Source organism: Rana temporaria, chromosome 5, assembly GCF_905171775.1.
Source record: "Rana temporaria chromosome 5, aRanTem1.1, whole genome shotgun sequence".
In the NCBI taxonomy this organism is placed as follows: Eukaryota; Metazoa; Chordata; class Amphibia; order Anura; family Ranidae; genus Rana; species Rana temporaria.
This window is the reverse complement of record NC_053493.1, coordinates 246,842,588-246,862,897: the sequence shown is the minus strand read 5'-3', so window position 1 is coordinate 246,862,897 and position 20,310 is coordinate 246,842,588. Positions and strand designations below refer to the sequence as shown.

Below are 20,310 nucleotides of genomic sequence, written 5' to 3'. Positions count from 1 at the left end.
TAATACTACTACTGCTGCTTCTGCTGTTGCTGCTGCCGCCCAGTCAATACACCTATGTCAGCAGTTGTTTCACACTCTATATACTCTTATTCCTACTGCTGTTCATCATGGCAACTCCTGCCCAAGTGATATGACTCTGTATCAACTACTACTGCTAATACTACTACTGCTGCTGCTGCTGCTGCTGCTGCTCAGTCAAGACAACTATGTCAAAAGTAATTTCCCACTCTATATACTCCTATTACCACTGCTGTTCATCATGGCACCTCCTGCCCAAGTGATATGACTCTGTATCTACTACTACTACTACTACTGCTGCTGCTGCTGCTCTGTCAAGACACCTATGTAAAAAGTTAATTCCCACTCTATATATACTCCTATTACCACTGCTGTTCACTGATACCACTGATAGTTAATTTATCCCTTAACTACCCCCATTTGTGAGGGTCGGGGTTTTCCTTTAAAGTCCCATGCAAATCAATGGAAAATGTATGTTCCCACATAACTTCTGTACGCCTGGAGATATTTCAATAATACCCGCTATACATATTACTTATATGCCAAATAAAAATATATAACAGTTAAATTAACCCTTACCAACACCCTTATATAAAAGATGGGTATATTTATATTACTATGATTTTCCTCCCCAAAAGGTTAAGATAGGAAGACCGGGCAACGCCGGGTATTCAGCTAGTAATAGTATAAAATGTTTTCGGTTATTATTAAGCTAGATGTGTTGATGTTGATGTTGATGTGTTAGATGTGAAGTTAGATGTGAAGTTAGATGTGTTTAAAAAACTAACAATTTCAATAAGAAATGAAACCTTTGCAAAATATAACATTTTTTATTAAAAAAAAAAAAAAAAAATTAGGACATTAACTTCTGAAGCTCTGTCACCTCATCCATGTTTTTCGCCAGTTGTTGCACCAGTTGTTGATTTTGGCGCATCAAAAACAGTATCTGCTGCTCATTTGCCATTACTCTCTTCGTGAGGTTTTTCATGGCAGCTTGCTTCACCTCTAGCTTTTTTAGAACTGTTAGGATATAAGAAAAAAACATTTGGATTTCAAAGACCGTTACGAAAGATTATTTTCAGCCATAAAAATAATAAAGTCTGACTTAAGAGACTCTATGAAAGAGGATCTGGCAGAGGCAATTCTCTTCCTTAGAACTCTACATTGCATTTATTTGCATTTGCTAAGCCTAGAACTACATTTCAAGATTAATATAAACCATTTCTAGGTTTTTCATATTTTTTTTTTTGGGTTCATTATAGATAAGCTTTGTTTTGGTTCTAAAACAGCCAAATAATGTGGTCTGTATTTTTGAACTGTTAAAGATCATGTTCCTGATGTTTAAGCCTGCTGCTACTATCCAGTCACTTGATTGTTTTCATTGTGTTTGTCTTTTGCTTAAACTGTGCAATACAGTAGACTGTTGGCTTCCCAGCCAGTAGTCCTGTGGTAGTTTGCGTTTCTTTCCCTCAAGGAATCTATAAAATACATTTGCATATTAATACAGAGGAGTCGGAGTCGGGGAGTCGGGGAGTCGGAGTCTGAAGTACATAAAACTGAGGAGTCGGAGTCGAAAAATTTATCTACCGACTCCACAGCCCTGCTTTAAATGCTGTCCATTTTTAGAGCTACATTTTATTGTTGAAATTTTATTAATATATGTGCACATATTTACCCTCCTGATTGACGGTATAATTAACCGTCTCATCCTGCTCCTCTTCCTCGTCACCCACTACTCCACCAGAAGTTTCGGGGGGGGGGTGCAGCTCCTCCTCTTGCTCCTCCACAGGAACTGGGGGTGGTGATGTGGATGGCCCTGGCTGCTCCTCCTCATCCCTCTCCTCCTCTTCCACATCCTCCTCCTGCTCCTCCTCTGCGGCCTGTCGCCTTGTGCGCTTGGGGCGCACAGTTGGTAGCGGAGCTCCTATAATAACACAATGTTCATATATTATAAAAATGTTTTCTAATGACGTATGCAAATTCTGTGTACTCTACTGTATTGTATATGAATACAAATTAATTTATATAGACAGTTAACCAATGGGACAATGTTATATTAAAGGGTCTTGTGGGCACTACAGGGGACTGAGCGTGAGCTGGGCTGCCACCATGGTAAAATGAGCTGTTTTTGTCTCCTTTGTTTTGTTCAGACGATCTCATGTTAAAAAAAAGTACTTGATGGAGTACACAGGATTACTATAACAACCCCACGCCTAACACAGGAATTTAGTGGGAATCTATATATATAAAACTCAACGTGTGTGTGCATGTATGTATGTATGTTCCACCATCACGTCCAAACGGCTAAAGATATTTACATGAAACTTGGCACACAGGTTACTTATATGTCAGCCACAAATATAGGATTGGTGGTTTAACCCATACCCACCCCCATTTGCCTTGGTCAGGGTTTTTCTTTAAAGTCCCATTCAACTCTATGGGAAATACATGTTATTTCATAACAGCTGTAGATATTTCGATAACACTTGGTCACATGTTATCTATACGTCCACTTAAAGTATAGGATCGTTAATTTATCCCTTAACTAACCCCATTGGTGAGGGTCGGGCTTTTTGTTTAAAGTCCCATGCAAAGCAATGGGAAAAGTATGTTCCCACATAACTTCTGTGTTCCTGTCTGCTGTCCCATGTTTTTTTCCAACAGTACTATGAATACCTTGGCTGGTGGTGATATATGTTACAACAACATGGCGTCTTGGTTAACAACATCTGACCTTACATTAATTACATATGACCTTCCATAACTGTCCCCAAGGGACCCGGGCTGGCTCAACGCGATTGCCACTGCGCTGACAAGCCATTCACCTCTGCAGCTAGGGGTTCGGATCCCGCTCTCGGCTACATGTGAATTGAGTTTGGTGGTCTCAGCTCGGCCCCCGGTGGGTGTGCTATGCGAGGTAAGCCTGCGCTTAGTATGCCCACCTCCCTCCCACAAAAACCACCACACTTACACACGCACTCGCAATTGGGTTAACATGCACGCACTCTGACCATGCGGTCTCTAAAAAGAGAGGCGAAGGACTAACGGGGCTGGTTGAGCGGGCAAATCCTCTCACTCCCTTATAGGGAGTCCCTCTGCCCCGTGGGGCTTCGAAGCGGAGCAGGTAGGACGGTCTGTGTGGGAGGACCCCCTCACACCCGCCATTGCCACCCGGGGCATGGAGAAAGGTGGCAGATTACCTCTGGGGGAGGCCTGCCTACTCCCAACTCCTGCAGTCCGGCTCCTCTCTCGAGTACACGCACAAAATACACTTTAGGGAAAAAAAAACATAACTGTGACCAATAACTTACCAGGATGATATTTATTCCGGATACGCCTGACCCGGTTCATCTGGCGCCTCTTCAGGTCGGACCACTTTTTGAGGATCGCCATGCGAGTGTGTTCTTCGCCTAGTTCCTCAATCAGGGAGCTTATAACTCCCTGTTTTTCTTGCTGCCTCCGCAGCTCATCGTATCCTGTTTCCAGGAACTTCTGCAAGATGAAGAACAAAGTATATTGTAATACTTTTGTTGACAGCCTTATGGATATATGACATAAATGTATGCTATTCAACAATTGGAAGCATTCTCGCCTTATTAATCAATGACAGGGGTAACATGACAGATTTTATATACTGCCATTTCCGTCGCCACCTTTTTTACATAAATATAGCAGCCATTATCATTTGCATAATTATGAATATATACTAACTTTTAAACTAGACTAAAATGCAGTTGAAGATAATGAAATAACAGTGGTCAAAATACTTACACAAATCAGCAACTTTTCCTCAGATACAGTGAAATTACTTCCAACCATCTTGCTCTGCGATTGCGTTGCGATCATAAAGTTGGAAACTGGCAAGGGTCCAGGAAATGGTCGCGTGTTGTTCGCGTGTTGATTGCGCTGCTTGGACCGAGATGGGTCCATATGGCTTCGGCTGTATGGACCACAGTAACTCTTTTCCCTGTCAGGAGCCTAACGCCCCGGGGGGTCAGAGACGGGACCTTTTCGGAGGACCACTGACGTATGCAACCGTCGCAGTTTTTTGTGATGTCACTCTTTAGGTGTGTGCAAATTTTTCCTTGCACCGGGTGGAGTTTTTGGGTTGTGTTTTGCACGCCACAGGCTTTTCAACAGAAAATAACCAGCTGGAGGCAGAATGGTTGCAAAACACTACGGGTTTGTTACCTAACTCTGGGTTTCAAGACCAGTCCACCTCCAGCTGTTGCAAAACTACTACTCCCATCAGCCACGGTCTTTCAGTGCATGCTAAGAATTTTACTTTTGCTGCATCTAGGGTGCCACAGTTTAGAGACCCGTGCATAAAGGCCTGAAAAATGTGGGCCTGCAGAACTTACAATACTAGAAGTGCCAGCATTCCCAGGCATGCTGGAAGTTGTAGTTCTGCAACATCTAAAGGGCAATATGTATTCGAACGTCCTTGGGCCTTGAGGACACTGAAGTCAGGACGTTCGCATACGTCCTATGTCCAAAAAAATTTTAAATTCATTATGCTAAATAACAAGGAAAAGTGCCTAAATACACATTTGCCAACCAGGGTGTCTGCAGCTGTCCAGGCATGCTGGGACTTGTAGTTTTGTAAAAGCAGGAGACACATTTTTGGTTAAATACTAATATCTGATCATATATACTAACTTTTAAACTAGACTTAAATGCAGTTGAAGATGATGAAATAACAGTGGTCAAAATACTTACACAAATCAGCAACTTTTCCTCAGACTTTGAGAAATTGCTTCCCACCATGTTGCTGTAATATTGGGAAACTGGCAAGGCTCCAGGAAATGGTCGCGTGTTGTTCGCGCAATTGCGCATGCGCGATCGAAAAATCGCAATCGCAATATGTATTTTGGTTAAAATATCATACATATTCGATTTCAGAGTGCTGCTACAGCAGTTTTCGAAATATCTGCAATAAATTTCGCATTCGCATGTTGCGATATTTCGATAAAATATCAGGAATATTCTGAGCCAATCAGAGCGCTCCTCCAGCATATCTCGAAATTGCGCAATAAATATCGCATTCGCATGTTGCGATATTTCGATAAAATATCACGAATATTCTGAGCCAATCAGAGCGCTCCTCCAGCATATCTCGAAATTGCGCAATAAATATCGCATTCGCATGTTGCGATATTTCGATAAAATATCACGAATATTCTGAGCCAATCAGAGCGCTCCTCCAGCATATCTCGAAATTGCGCAATAAATATCGCATTCGCATGTTGCGATATTTCGATAAAATATCACGAATATTCTGAGCCAATCAGAGCGCTCCTCCAGCATATCTCGAAATTGCGCAATAAATATCGCATTCGCATGTTGCGATATTTCGATAAAATATCACGAATATTCTAAGCCAATCAGAGCGCTCCTACCGCAGTTATTAAAAAATCGCAATTATTTTCGCATTCGCAATAGCGAAAAATCGCATTCAATTAATTTCGATAAAATATCACGAATATTCGAATTTAGCGAATATATCTCGAATATTCGAATATATATTCGAGATATATCGCGAAATCGAATATGGCATATTCTGCTCAACACTATGTTAGATGCCTGATACCCTGCTGTGTGCTATGGTGTCTCTATCTGGCCTACATCACTACAGGACACAGTGGATTTAGATGAGGGACCCATATCAAAAGATCAGTGGGATCCGTGGGATGATATTTTTATAATTCAGTCTTACAAATGTCCCTCTCCTCTACTAATAAGTGGATCATGGTCATTTTACACAGCACCTATTGTACTCTAAAAGTTTTGCATATGATTGGCCTACGAGTTGACTTGTTCTGTGACAAATGCAAGCAAACCAAGAGCATTTATTACTCTTCAGTTTGAGGTGACCTAAGCTAGTAAGGTATGTGGAAAAGATCACAACCACCATCAATAAATTATTTGAAGTAAATCTTGGAGGAGATCCTGTAACCTGTTTACTGGGATACCTCAATGGTCTGTTTCATCATTGTAACCAGATCACTATTTATAAGAGAAAATGTATAGCAAGAAAATGTGTCTCCTCTTCCTCTCCTACTGTGAAAGAATCGATCAAGGAGAAGATTTGATTGGTCACAGTGATCACAGGGTAATACAACAGGTAGAAGTTCAGGACAGCTGCACTCCTAAAAAAGTTTTTGCCTTTTATTCAAAAAATGAAATCAAAAATACATGCCACAGCAGAACGGACAGACGATCTGACGCGTTTTTTACACTAACAAACAGTGCTTAGTCATAGCTAATAATCACATAAATAAACTTTGTATAAATACTTTTTCATTGTGCAACCATTTTAACTGTGGGCAGCTGCCTGTTCACTTCCTGGATTTACACAAACACACAGAGGCACACCTCCAGCTCTTATTGGCTTTCATTGGCCCGCATATGTCTCATCCCCCCTCTCTTCCTGGCAAACTCTCATGAGAGTTAGAGAGAGAGCTGTGCATGATGTCTTTTTTTACCAGACAAGAAACAAGAAGTAGGCTGTATAAGGTATTTACTGGCAGAAAAAAATAATGTTTTACTATGCAAAGTTAAAACAAGGGCAGAAGATTTAATAAATGAAAAGTTGAAAAAATGACTGAAGGTCCACTTTAAAGCGGTGGTTCACCCTGCAGAACAACATTTTAGCATACAATTCGGCATTGTAGCGCGAGCTACAGTATGCCGGTCTTAATTTTTTTATCGCCGTACTCACAGTGTAATCGTACATAGTAGATTCTGACTGCCCGCGGGGAATGGGCGTTCCTTTCAAGAGGGAGGGTGATTGACGGCCGGCTCTGGCACGTCACGCTCCCCGAAGACAGCCGGAGTAGGTCTCGGCTCTTCACGGCGCCTGCGCACAGACTATGCGCAGGCGCCGTGAAGAGCCAAGCCTATTTCGGCTATTTCCGGAGAAGCGTGACGCGCCAGAGTCGGCCATCAATCACCTTCCGTCTGGATTGGAACGCCCATTCCCCGTGGGCAGTCGGAATCTACTATGTACGATTACACTGTGAGTACGGCGATAAAAAAATTAAGACCGGCATACTGTAGCTCGCGCTACAATGCCGAATTTTAGGCTAGAAGAAAAAAAAAAAATTATTTTATAGGGTGAACCCCCGCTTTAAGTAGAGCTGACAATATCATGTAAAGGGAGGTCCTGGCTTATTTTTTTTAAATTAATTTTGGCATTAGTACATGTCTGTTATCATAGGCGTGCGCAGCCTCTTGCATTAGGGTGTGAACCCAAAGCTCAAACACACATTTGTGTGTGTATATATAAATATATATATACACACACTATATTGTCAAAAGTATTGGGACGCCTGCCTTTACGCACATGAACTTTAATGACATCCCAGTCACCGCTGACATCCGATGTTCCATAGAGTTGTATGGAGCGCACATGGTCCGCCCGTGTGAAAGGGGCCTTATACAGTATGTCTTATTTTCATTGTGATGTGCATTATATGTGTTACATATCACAGAGACCGGTATTGTGGTAATATTGAAGTTTATTGAGATTTTCATACATTAGAGGGTTCCACCATTATTGTTGTGTGGGAACACATAACAATACTTAGTAGCAGGCCCTTTACTGACATTTTTTTATTTTACCTCCAGTAGATTGTTGTAAATAGTAGTGTGGTGATTACCTATTATACTAAAGATCGGCATGTGGCATTAATAAACATCAACAGATTTCAGTTGTGCCCCACCAGGCCGGCACCCCATGGACAATGTGCCTGTCTGCTGAGTTCATCTACCCATCCCTGCACTTTTGCACTGATTGGCAGCAATGATTGGCACTGATAGGCACCACTGATGGCTACTGATAAGTGGCACTGATTGGCAGCACTGATAGGCTGCACTGATGGGCCCTGATTGGCACTGATAGGTAGCACCGATTGGCAGCATTTAGTGGCACTGATGGGCAGCACTGATGGGCACTGAAAGGCAGAACTGATAGCCAACACTGATGAGCACTGATAGGTGGCACTGAGCACTGATTGGCGGCACTGAATGGCACTGACAGGTGGCATTGGTTGGCACTAAATGGCCGCATTGATTGGCACTGACAGGTGGCACTGACATGTGGTACTGACAGGTTGCACTGATTGGCACTGACAGGTGGCATTAATTGTCACTGACTGGTACTGACAGGTAGCACTGACTGGCACTGACATGTGGCATTGACATGTGGCACTGATTGGAAACACTGACTGGCACTGACAGGTGGCACTGATTGGAAGCACTAACAGGTGGCACTGATTGGCACTGATAAGTGGCACTGCCACTGAATGGCACTGACAGGTGGCACTGACAAACGGCACTGGCACTGACAGGTGGCACTGATTGTCACTGACTGGCTGCACTGATTGGCACTGGCTGGTGGCACGGACAAGCGACACTGATACTGACAGGTGGCACTGACAAGAGGCACTGGCACTGATTGGCACTGACTGGTGGCACTGATTGGCACTAACAAGCGGCACTGGTTAGCACTGACTGGTGGCACTGATTGGCACTGACAAGCGGCACTGGCACTGATTGGCACTGACAAGTGGCACTGGCACTTATTGGTGGCACTGACAAGCGGCACAAGTACTGACAGATGGCACTGACAAGCAGCACTGGCAGGCACTGACTGGTGGAATTGACTGGCACTGACTGGTGGCACTGGCAATGATTGACACTGACTGGTGGCACGAATTGGAAGCACAGACAGAGGAGAGGGGGATATCACATTGAGTAGATATTGGTGCTTGTAAGATCCACTCAGTGTGTGACACTGTCATCTATTGTAACTGCCTGTAGGGAGAGAGAAGAGTTTCATAATTCTGCGGCGATATGGGGGTGGGCGGGACTGAGCAGATATGAAACATCAGACATTATTGGGCTGTTTAAGAAAAGGGGCGGGGCCACATACGTAGCGGTACGTCCATTCCTCCTCCTATTGGCTGGGGTTCGATAGCTGCTAAGCCCCGCCCACCCCGACGTCAACTCTGAGATGTGACAGATCCTCTGTTTCCCTGCAAGCAGTTACAATACAGGATGACAGTGTCACACACTGAGCGGATCTTACAAGCCCCAATATCCGCTCAGTGTGATACTGTCTCAGCACGGCAATTCACAGGAGCATTTCCCAGCAGCCCAGCGGGCAGATCTCGGGAGAGCATGGGGGCTACACAAACATTGCACGGGTGATTAGGGTGTGCCCAGGCACACCCCGTGCGCACGCCTATGTCTGTTATGCAGTACCTGACTTACCATGCCTTTGTTTGACAAAAGCCTTACAAATACTTATTAGCGTCACAGATGGTCAGAATCAAACCACCAGATTTGCCCTTCGTAGACCTCAAAGTTTGGAAAGTTTGAACTTCTAGGATGATTAGCAAAACTTTAGTGAATGGAACCCCCCGGCTTGTTCAGTTATACCTAAATGGACAGGCTTCTTGACTTCACCCAAAAACCGAAAGTCATATTAGACTGCATCATACAAAGCATTTAAATAAAGTTTTACAAAGAGAACAACATTCAGAAAGCATTCATATATCACAGAAAATGTACTTAAAGTGGTTGTAAACCTAGTTACACCACATGTACCTACAAGGCTTACCTGTAGCTACTGTAAATATTTCCTAAGCCTGCATGGTTTAGGAGATATTTAACATATATGCTTGCGCCAACATCATCGGCTCAGGGCCGATGCCGTAACCGGGAGTGACGTCATCACGGCTCTGGCCAATTACAGTGCAGCAGCCCGCGAACCAGAAAATAACTCCAGGAAACGGAAATACAACGGTGTGCGGGGACCACTGCAACAGCTTTGATCCAAGGTAAGTGTAGCACTAACCCCGCAGGAGCTGCTGGTTAAATTTGGGGTTTGCACGTTACCTTTGTAGCTTCGTTGTCAGGGTGGGAAAGTCAATAATAATTGCAATGTCCAGACAGACGTAAAACCTCCAACAGTTAGGTTTTATTTCTTTTTACTGCAAGGTAACTTGAAATAGAGAAAGCAGGAGGGAGGAGAGGAGCAGGGGAAGGTTCAGGCACACGGTACAGAATAAATCAGTCTCCACTCTCAGCTATTGAATGGGTATTGCTCACCTGGATAGTCCCCTCTCACTTGGCCTAGCAGCCGGGATGATGCACAAACTAATGTCCAGACGGTCTCTGCCACAGACCTCTTGGAATGAACTTGGTCTCTGCCACAGACCTTTGAATGAACTTGGATGCGTCCAGGAATCCTCTGCCACAGGATTTAAAAGGCCTGAACCTCCAGCCAAGCAGTAAGAGAGCCTTCAAGCCAGAACCGGCAGACTGCAGGGCTTTCAACGTAGTGGGTCCCTCCTTGATTGGGTCACCAGGCCTCACCCGAGACACTAGCACTTTGCCGGTCTCCTCCAGAGCAGGACTCGAAGTCGGACTCACGCACACCACGCACAAGGAGGGCTGCGAGGAAGAACGAACGAACCTCGATCAATGGCGTCTGTCCCTTAAGTACCCCTCCCCAGCATGCACAGTGGGGTCACCAGTCCCACTGCACCGCTGCCGAGAAGGGACACCCAACACACCATGGTACACCCACGTTCCAACATAAGGCCAGGGTGGCAACACCACCTGCAGGCAACAAGGGAAACTACCATCAGTACCACAGCCAGGACAGAGGCAAATTTAGGTTAATCAGACAGGTCTGGGCCCAAGTACTGGCCCAGACTTCCCCTAAATTTAAAAAAGTGCCCCCTAGAATTGGGGTGGGCGCTACATAAGTATTTCATAATGAGCTAGTATGCGTACTAGATCATTATGCCTTTGTCCTACAGGGTTTGTTTTTTTTTTTTTTTTTTTTTTTTTTTTCAACCACTTTAAGACTTAAAAAAGGGACAAGAAAATATAGCTCCTAAAGAAGACTGTCCCTTTAACCCTTTCACGCCGACGGAACGCATATATGCTTTCGGGGGTTATACCGGGATGATGCCTGCAGCCGCAGGCATCATCCCGGTACCGTTGTTTAGAGCCGGCGATCGGCTATCCAAACATAACAACCGATGCAGCTAAAAGCCGCTCAGTTGTTATGCCGGAGGAGCGGGAGGGGACATCCCCCCCTCCCGCCGCCTCTTGCCGCTCTGACCGGGCCTCCCGATCCACGATCCTGCGCCTCCATCGTACAGGCACGCTCTGAAACAAAGCCGTAAACGGCTTTGATTCAGTGTCCGCATTGAAAACACGGAAGCGACGTCATGACGTCACTTCCGGGTTTCTCGGCTGCCAATGGCGCCGGATTTAAAAAAGTACACAGTATTCAGAATTGACGTTTTCAGCGATCTGAATAGTTTGAAGTGCAAAGGAGGGCTCAGGGGTCTTTTAGACCCCCGATCCCTCCATAAAGAGTACCTGTCACCACCTATTACTGTCACAAGGGATGTTACATTCCTTGTGACAGCAATAAAAGTGATCAAAATGTAAAAAGAAAAAAAAACACAATTTAATATTATATAAAAAAAAGAAAAAAAAAATAGGAAAAAAAAAAATATTTTTTTTAAAGTGCCCCCCCTCCCCGCGAGCTTGCGCAACAAAGAAAACGCATACGGAAGTCGCACCCGCATATGAAAACGGTGTTCACATGTGAGGTATCGTTGCGATCGTCAGAGCGAGAGCAATAATTCTATCACTAGACCTACTCTGTAGCTCTAACCTGGTAACCGTAAAAAAAGTTTAAAGCGTCGCCTATGGAGATTTTTAGGTACCGTAGTTTGTCGCAATTCCACGAGTGCGTGCAATTATAAAGCGTGACATGCTTGGTATCTGTTTACTCGGCGTAACATCATCTTTCACATTATGCAAAAAAAATGGGCTAATTTTACTTTTTCATTTTTTTTTAAATTCATGAAAGTAATTTTTTCCCAAAAAGTTGTGTTTAAGACACCGCCGCACAAATACCGTGTGACATAAAATATTGCAAAAATCTGCATTTTATTCTCTAGATTCTCTGCTAAAAAAATATATATATATATATAATGTTTGGGGGTTCTAAGTAATTTTCTAGCCAAAAATATGGATTTTAACTTGTAAACACCAAATGTCATAAATAGGCTTAGGCATGAAAGGGTTAAAAGAGGGAGTACTATGGCACTAGGCCATCAGACGTAACATCTAGCTGAAAATCTAGGCCAACATTGTGTTTTCAAATCTAATTCCCCCCACAACTAAAATTATATAAAAGTGCACTTGTTTCAGAGTCTGACAGAAGTTGTCACCTGCTTATTTTCATTGGCAGGGTCTTTATTTATATTATATAACAATTTCACAGTTATTTTACTGCACAGATTTGGAAGTCAAATTCTGGCCACCTGCCATGTGAGACTTGTGAACGTTAAACAAACACTCCCCACGCTTCAACATAGCCATTCATACAATTGATAGGGGTGCTGCATTAGCTCAGCCGCGCACGCTAAACCAGAGCCAACTCGGTTAGGTGTTCCTGTATAGTGATGACGTTATTGAAAGATTTTATATATCAACATGTGAACGTCACAGAAAACCAGTGACCAGTTTTGGTTTCTTCTTTGTATTCTTTGCTGAGGCTGTAAAGGTTTATTTTTTTACTTTCAGGGCAGGAGAGTATTGAAAATATATAAAATGCTAAATAGTATTATACTAAAAATACTAAATCCTACATATTAATAGATACTGAGCATCCAGCCTAAGTACTAAACTCCATGAAAGTGAATCTCTAGACTGTTAGGTAGATTCAGAAAGAGTTAGGCCGGCTTATCTACAGATAAGCCGACCTAACTCTGAATCTGCACCGACCTATGTTTAGGTGTATTCTCTAACAGAGATACACTTAAAGGGGTGGTTCTCCCTAAAACAAATTTCTAACAATACATTCGTAAGACCCGTTACACTGCGGGTAGGCTGGCTTTTGTTTTGTTTTTTTAGTACATACCTCGATACCGCCGTTTCGTCCCTTGGCGGTGGGCGTTCCTAGTTGATTTACGTTCCTCCGACGGGCGCATACTGCCCGTCACGACTTTCCGACAGAAGCCGAACGTCATTGCACAGGCGCCGTATAGAGTCGGCTCTATACGGCGCCTGCGCAGCGACGTTCGGCTTCTTTCGGAAAGTCGTGACGTCACGTATGTGCCCGCTGGAGGAACGTCAATCAACTAGGAACGCCCACCGCCAAGGGACGAAACGGCGGTATCGAGGTATGTACTAAAAAAACAAAACAAAAGCCAGCCTACCCGCAGTGTAACGGGTCTTACGAATGTATTGTTAGAAATTTGTTTTAGGGGGAACCACCCCTTTAAACATATCTAAGATACGACGGCTTGTGCCGTCCTATCTTAGATTGCAATGTTGTTGATGGCCGCTAGATGGCGCTTCCATTGCGGCCGGCGTAGATTATGTAAATTAGGGGATACGCCGATTCACGAACGAACGCCAGGCCGACGCAGTACTTTTACGCCGTTTACGTAAGAGATATGCCGCCTAAAGTTAGAGCTATGCTCTAGTGGAATAGTAATGTTAAGTATGGCCGCCGTTCCCGCCGCGAAATTCGAAATTTTTACGTCGTTTGCATAAGTCGTCCGCGAATCGGGATTTACGTCGTTTACGTCCACGCCGAAATCAATAGGCCCGTACGGCGTACTTAGCCGCAATGCGCACTGGGAAATGTAGTTGCCCGGCGCATGCGCAGTGACAAAAAACGTCAAAAACGTTTCATTACCATGATACACGCCCCCCCTCCAAGTCATTTGAATTAGGCACCCTTACGCCCGCTCGTTTGAGGCTACGCCGCCGTAGATTAGCAGGTAAGTAGATTGAAAATCACTACTAGCCTAGTTAATTTACGGCGGTGTAGCCTAAACAGGCTAGGCTACGCCGCCCTAAAGTTAAACCTATGTACCTGAATCTACCTATGTGTTTTTTTCCAGATTTGCTGAAGTTGATAATCACACTGATGACAAAACTTTGTTGTACAAACTGTTCTACCTACCTAGTTATTTGTAGGCTGTCAGTATTAAAGCGGCAGTAAACCCACAACTTAGAAAAAAAAAAAAAACTGCAAGGCAATGTCATAATGTGCTAGTATGCACGAGTTGAGTTGAGTTGAGAGGTATCTTAATATAGCGTGGTCTTACCCCGAAGGGCCCCAACACGCTTACAAACACATACATGTACACATATGAGGGCCAATTTATAGACAGGATCTGATTAACCTACCAGTATGTCTTTGGATGTCCCTCCAGCACCATATTGTCACCCTGACAGGGCTTCCATCTTTACCTGGTCTTTCTTCCAGGTTCCAGTGCTCCAGCCTTTTGATTGGCCGAGCCGCAATGAATTCACTCCTGCCCATGCGTGCGGGAGTCATGACCGTGGCACGGACCTCTAAAGGGGAGGCACGGTATGCTGTCCGTCCAAAGCGCATGCGACAGTGACATTACCTCTGCATGCAGTGTGCATATCTCCTAAACGTGTCGGTTTAGGAAATATTCACTGTACCTACAGATAAGTCTTATTATAGGCTTACCTCTAGGTACAGGTTAAAAATAAGACTTTTTTTTACCACTTTAAGAACTGCTTAATTATAATAAGAGACTATAAAGCTTGTTAAGTACAGCAACTCTGGATCCTAAAACTCACCATTAGAGATCAGATTGGGTGTCTTTCAAATCGCCATTTATTTAATCCAGTCAGCTGCAGGCAGGGTTATTCCGTGTATCTTACATAAACAAAGGAGCAGGGTGTTGATGACATCAGTGATGACCTTCTATAAACGCATTCCCATATTTAGTCAATGCAGCCCCTTTGTTTATGTGTGCTGCAGGGCGGGGAGTGGCGTAGTCCACTGCTAAAAGAAGTTTGATAGTTCAGATAATGTAACACATGTTACATGTTGATTGCGCCAACAACTATTTTCTGCAATCACTGAATGGATACAAATTGGATAGTTGAGGTAGGCCCCCATATTACCTACTTTTGGTAAATCTAAAGCAGATTTTATGGTCAGATTGTAACATGAATGGTGAACACCACAACAGGTTGAACGAAAAAAAACTCAGCTCCAATCAGAGCTGCTGTACTAACAACCCAATGATGAATAATGGGGGGAACCAATGCGCAAACCAATCTATCAAGGGCAACTAGCCAAACAAAATAAAACTAACAAGCAGCAGCCACAACTAATAGTGTTCACACACTGGCAATAAATTGATATAAGGGGGGTGTAATGGCGCTTGCAATAAATGAGAACTAAATAATCATAATGACAATTCCTGTTAATGAAAAATAATACGAACCAAGTATAAAAATTCACCACTTTCTGTGTTTCTAAAAATGTTCCACTCCAAATGTAGTTGAAGCAACCATTTAACATCAATAAAATAATGTGGACGGTGATGGGAGTGAGAATATATTAATATGAATATCCTAATTCAGATAATACAAACGTGCCTATATGTGCACATGTAAGACATATATGCATAGTAAATCTTCAATGACCTGGGATAATGAACTCTCCAGAGCATCAATAAATAATTGTGGGGGATATTGAGAGTGAGATAAAATCAAATTTTCTCTAGGTGAACAAACGTGCCAGTAAAAGTAATATGTGATGAGAAATGAATAAATGACAATAAAATCCAAATATCAGAAAATAAATAATAAGTGAAAAATCCAAAACAGTGCTTCATTCATTAAGAGTGCATATGTGTAGAAATAAATGTAGTCTAATAAAAATTCTAAGAACAAAAAGTCCTTATCAGTGAAAAAAAACAATACCATGCATGGGTGAACAAGACCCAATCCATAAATAAATCAAAAATGAAATGTCCCATACAATAAAAAAAAACACAAAAAGCGTGTCATAAAAAAATATATATATATATAAATATATAAATAAAAATAAATTATATAAAAATATTTAATGATAAATGTAGTAAAAATATATATTTTTACAACATTTATCATTAAATATTTTTATATAATTCATTTTTATTTATATATATATATATATATTTTTTTTTATGACACGCTTTTTGTGTTTTTTTAAATTGTGCACTTTTAATGAATGGAGCACTGTTTTGGATTTTTCACTTATTATTTATTTTCTGATATTTGGATTTTATTGTCATTTATTCATTTCTCATCACATATTACTTTTACTGGCACGTTTGTTCACCTAGAGAAAATGTGATTTTATCTCACTCTCAATATCACCCACAATTATTTATTGATGCTCTGGAGAGTTCATTATCCCAGGTCATTGAAGATTTACTATGCATATATGTCTTACATGTGCACATATAGGCACGTTTGTATTATCTGAATTAGGATATTCATATTAATATATTCTCACTCCCATCACTGTCCATATTATTTTATTGATGTTGGATGGTTGCTTCAACTACATTTGGAGTGGAACATTTTTAGAAACACAGAAAGCGGTGGATTTTTATACTTGGTTCATATTATTTTTCATTAACAGGAATTGTCATTATGATTATTTAGTTCTCATTTATTGCAAGCGCCATTACACCCCCCTTATATCAAACAACCCAATGATTGTACAGCGATCTCCCCTGCTGTGCTATTGTGTTCTGACAGGGGGACGAGTCCCTGGCAGAACACGTTGGTGAGCTCTCTCAGCTATTGGCTGAGAGAGTTGATCTGGAGCCTGTTGGCTGCTGGCTTTCCAGCATGCTTGCATAACAGAATCCAGTCGAATAGTCAGCTTCTGTTGGACCGGCTGACACACAAAAATGATGTACTAAGTTGTAGTTGCTCCAGAGCTTAGTAAATGAGATGAAGCTTCTCTTTGCAAAGATTACCCAATCACATGCAAATAAAAAGAAAAACAAATTTTTGCATTCACGTGATTGCATAATGGAAGTCAGCAGAGCTCCCCCTCATTTGCTAAGCTCTGGAGCAAGTGCACTTGCTGAGTGCATTTGTCTATTTGCCTTTAGTAAATCTACCTGATTGTAACTTATCCCAATTTGGCTGCAAATTCACTTTATTATTAGGGCTGTTACTGATTAAAATTTTCGTGTTCAATTAATCGATTTTTTTAAATTGATTAATCAACTAATTTTGATTAATTATAACGCACATACATTTTTTGGATTACCACCATATAGAGTCCCCACTGTAATATCCACAGACATCTCCCCACTGTAATCCACAGACATCTCCCCACTGTAATATGGTCCACATCTCCCCCACTGTAATATCCACAGACATCTCCCCCACTGTAATATCCAGACATCCCCCCCCACTGTAATATCCACAGACCCCTCCCCCACTGTAATATCCACAGACATCTCCCCCACTGTAATCCACAGACATCTCCCCACTGTAATATGGTCCACATCTCCCCCACTGTAATATCCACAGACATCCCCACTGTAATATCCACAATCTCCCCCACTGTAATATCCACAATCTCCCCCACTGTAATATCCACACATCTCCCCCACTGTAATATCCACAATCTCCCCCACTGTAATATCCACAATCTCCCCCACTGTAATATCCACAGACATCTCCCCCACTGTAATATCCACAATCCCCCCCCCCCCCACTGTAATATCCAGACATCTCCCCCACTGTAATATCCACAATCTCCCCCACTGTAATATCCACAATCTCCCCCACTGTAATATCCACAGACATCTCCCCCACTGCAATATCCACAGACATCTCCACCACTGTAATATCCACAGACATCTCCCCCACTGTAATCCACAGACATCTCCCCACTGTAATATCCACAATGTCCCCCACTGTAATATGGTCTATATCTCCCCCACTGTAATATCCACAGATGTCTCCCCCACTGTAATATCCACAGACCTCTCCCCCACTGTAATATCCACAGACATCTCCCCCACTGTAATATCCACAGACATCTCCCCACTGTAATATGGTCCATATCTCCCCCACTGTATAGGAAGATTAGTGCTTGCTTAGTCTTACCAGAGAAGCCGGCCGAACACGAGCAGTTGAGGCCGGGTGATGACGTCAGTGCGCCACTCTAGGCTCACCTTTGAAATCAAACACATCAAGCATATCCATAAAAAAAAAAATTGCAGTACATTACCTTCACATATCTTTTGTTGCATTGTCTCCTTAATCCTATCTATCGTGGTGTAGTCCTCTGCATACAGCACATAATCTGTGGAAGGACTATTGGCAATTGCCACAAGCTCAGACTTGGTTATTTCAGAACCAACTCCCACCGCAAACATAATGATGTTTTGTGCCCTGGCTTGTGCAGCAGTCTCCACCACATCATCTTGGGACTTGCCATCTGTGACCACAATTGCAATCCTGTTCTTGGTAAGGTTAGGCCTTTGAGAAGAGGGAAACACATTTTCAGTGGCAAATTGAATTGCTCGACCCGTCTGGGTATTGCCTCCCAGATATTTCATACTTTTCAAAGCATTGATAAGTTGCTGGTTTGTCCGATGTTGTCCAAGTGGAAATTCTAGCCTTGGGGAATCACTGTATTGAACCACAGCCACCTGAGTGTAGGAAGGTCCTATGTCAAAGCTGCTTGTGATGTTTATCAACCAGTTCTTTGCTGTGTCAAAATCGACATACCCTACACTCCAGGAGCCATCCACAATGAACACTAAATCATTCACCGCAGTTCTGCAACCTGTTAACATAGAAACACATGTCATTTAATTTCACTTCTCATATATAATGACACTTTTATACAATGCCCGATATGTTCTTTCAAAAACAGCTGCATTCATGTCCCATCCAAAAAATCTTCAGCTTAAAGGGGTTGTAAAGGTACAATTTTTTTTCCTAAATAGCTTCCTTTACCTTAGTGCAGTCCTCCTTCACTTACCTCATTCTTCCATTTTGCTTTTAAATGTCCTTATTTCTTCTGAGAATTCCTCACTTCCTGTTCTTCTGTCTGTAACTACACACAGTAATGCAAGGCTTTCTCCCTGGTGTGGAGTGTCGTGCTCGCCCTCTCTCTTGGACTAAGTCCCCTTTCACACTTATACGACTTGTCTCACAATTTTGGACAGCAAAATCGTATGACAAGTCATTCTCCATTATTTTCAATGACTACCATTCATACTGGCACGACTTTAAGTAGTGCCGACTTCAAAGTAGTCCTTGCACTACTTTGGTCCGATTTTGATGCCACTTACACAGGCATTCATTGAAATCGCGGCCGCGAATCGCGGTAAAATCACGGCTGCGAAATAGCGGAAAAATCGCGCGACTTTGAAGTCGTACAAGTGTGAAAGGGGGCTAATGGAGAGTCAGGATGCTCTCTATGTTGCAGATAGAGAAATGAGCTGTGTGTTAGTGGGCGTCCTGACTCTCATGTAGTCCAAGGGAGGGGGGCGAGCACGACACTCCACACCAGGGAGAAAGCCTTGTATTACTGTGTGGAGTTACAGACAGAAGAACAGGAAGTGAGGATTTCTCAGAAGAAATAAGGACATTTAAAAGAAAAATCAAAGGATGAGGTAAGTGAAGGAGGACTGCACTAAGGTAAAGGAAGCTATTTAGGGAAAAAAATTGTACCTTTACAACCCCTTTAAGTGAAGATAGGGAATACTTTGAGGTCACTGGAATACATGAATCAGCAGAGTGTTTCTGGTGATGAAATTGAACTTATTTAGGACAGTAACGTGACCAAATGTGTAAAAATACTGGTAGGTCTTAAAGCGGGGGTTCACCCGTACATAAAACATTTTCCCCTTAGATGGATGCTCGTTTTGTCTAGGGGAATCGGCTAGTTGTTTTAAAATATGAGCATTACTTACCGTTTACGAGATGCATCTTCTCCGCCGCTTCCGGGTATGGGCTGCGGGACTGGGCGTTCCTATTTTGATTGACAGTCTTCCGAGAGGCTTCCGACGGTCGCATCCATCGCGTCACGATTTTCCAAAAGAAGCCGAACGTCGGTGCGCAGGCGCAGTATAGAGCCGCACCGACGTTCGGCTTCTTTCGGCTACTAGTGACGCGATGGATGCGACCGTCGGAAGCCTCTCGGAAGACTGTCAATCAAGAAGGAACGCCCGCTCCCGAAGACCCATACCCGGAAGCGACGGAGAAGATGCATCTCGAAATTGGTAAGTACAGCTCATATTTTAAAACAACTAGCCGATTCCCCTAGACAAAATGAGCATACATCTAAGGGGAAAAAGTGTTTTATGGGTGAACTCCCGCTTTAAGGAAAAAAAATTGTACCTTTACAACCCCTTTAAGTGAAGATAGGGAATACTTTGAGGTCACTGGAAT

The 20,310-nt window shown here is 42.8% G+C and overlaps 1 protein-coding gene across 1 annotated transcript in view; it reads right to left on the bottom strand.

Moving 5' to 3' along the window:
- Nucleotides 1–20,310, bottom strand: part of LOC120940696 (collagen alpha-1(XXI) chain-like) — a 138,033-nt gene that overhangs the window by 100,045 nt on the left and 17,678 nt on the right. Inside the window, exon 3 of the mRNA XM_040353687.1 lies at nucleotides 18,137–18,697. Within this exon, the coding sequence (XP_040209621.1) occupies nucleotides 18,137–18,697 (561 nt within the window). The remainder of the gene's footprint in view (nucleotides 1–18,136; nucleotides 18,698–20,310) is intronic.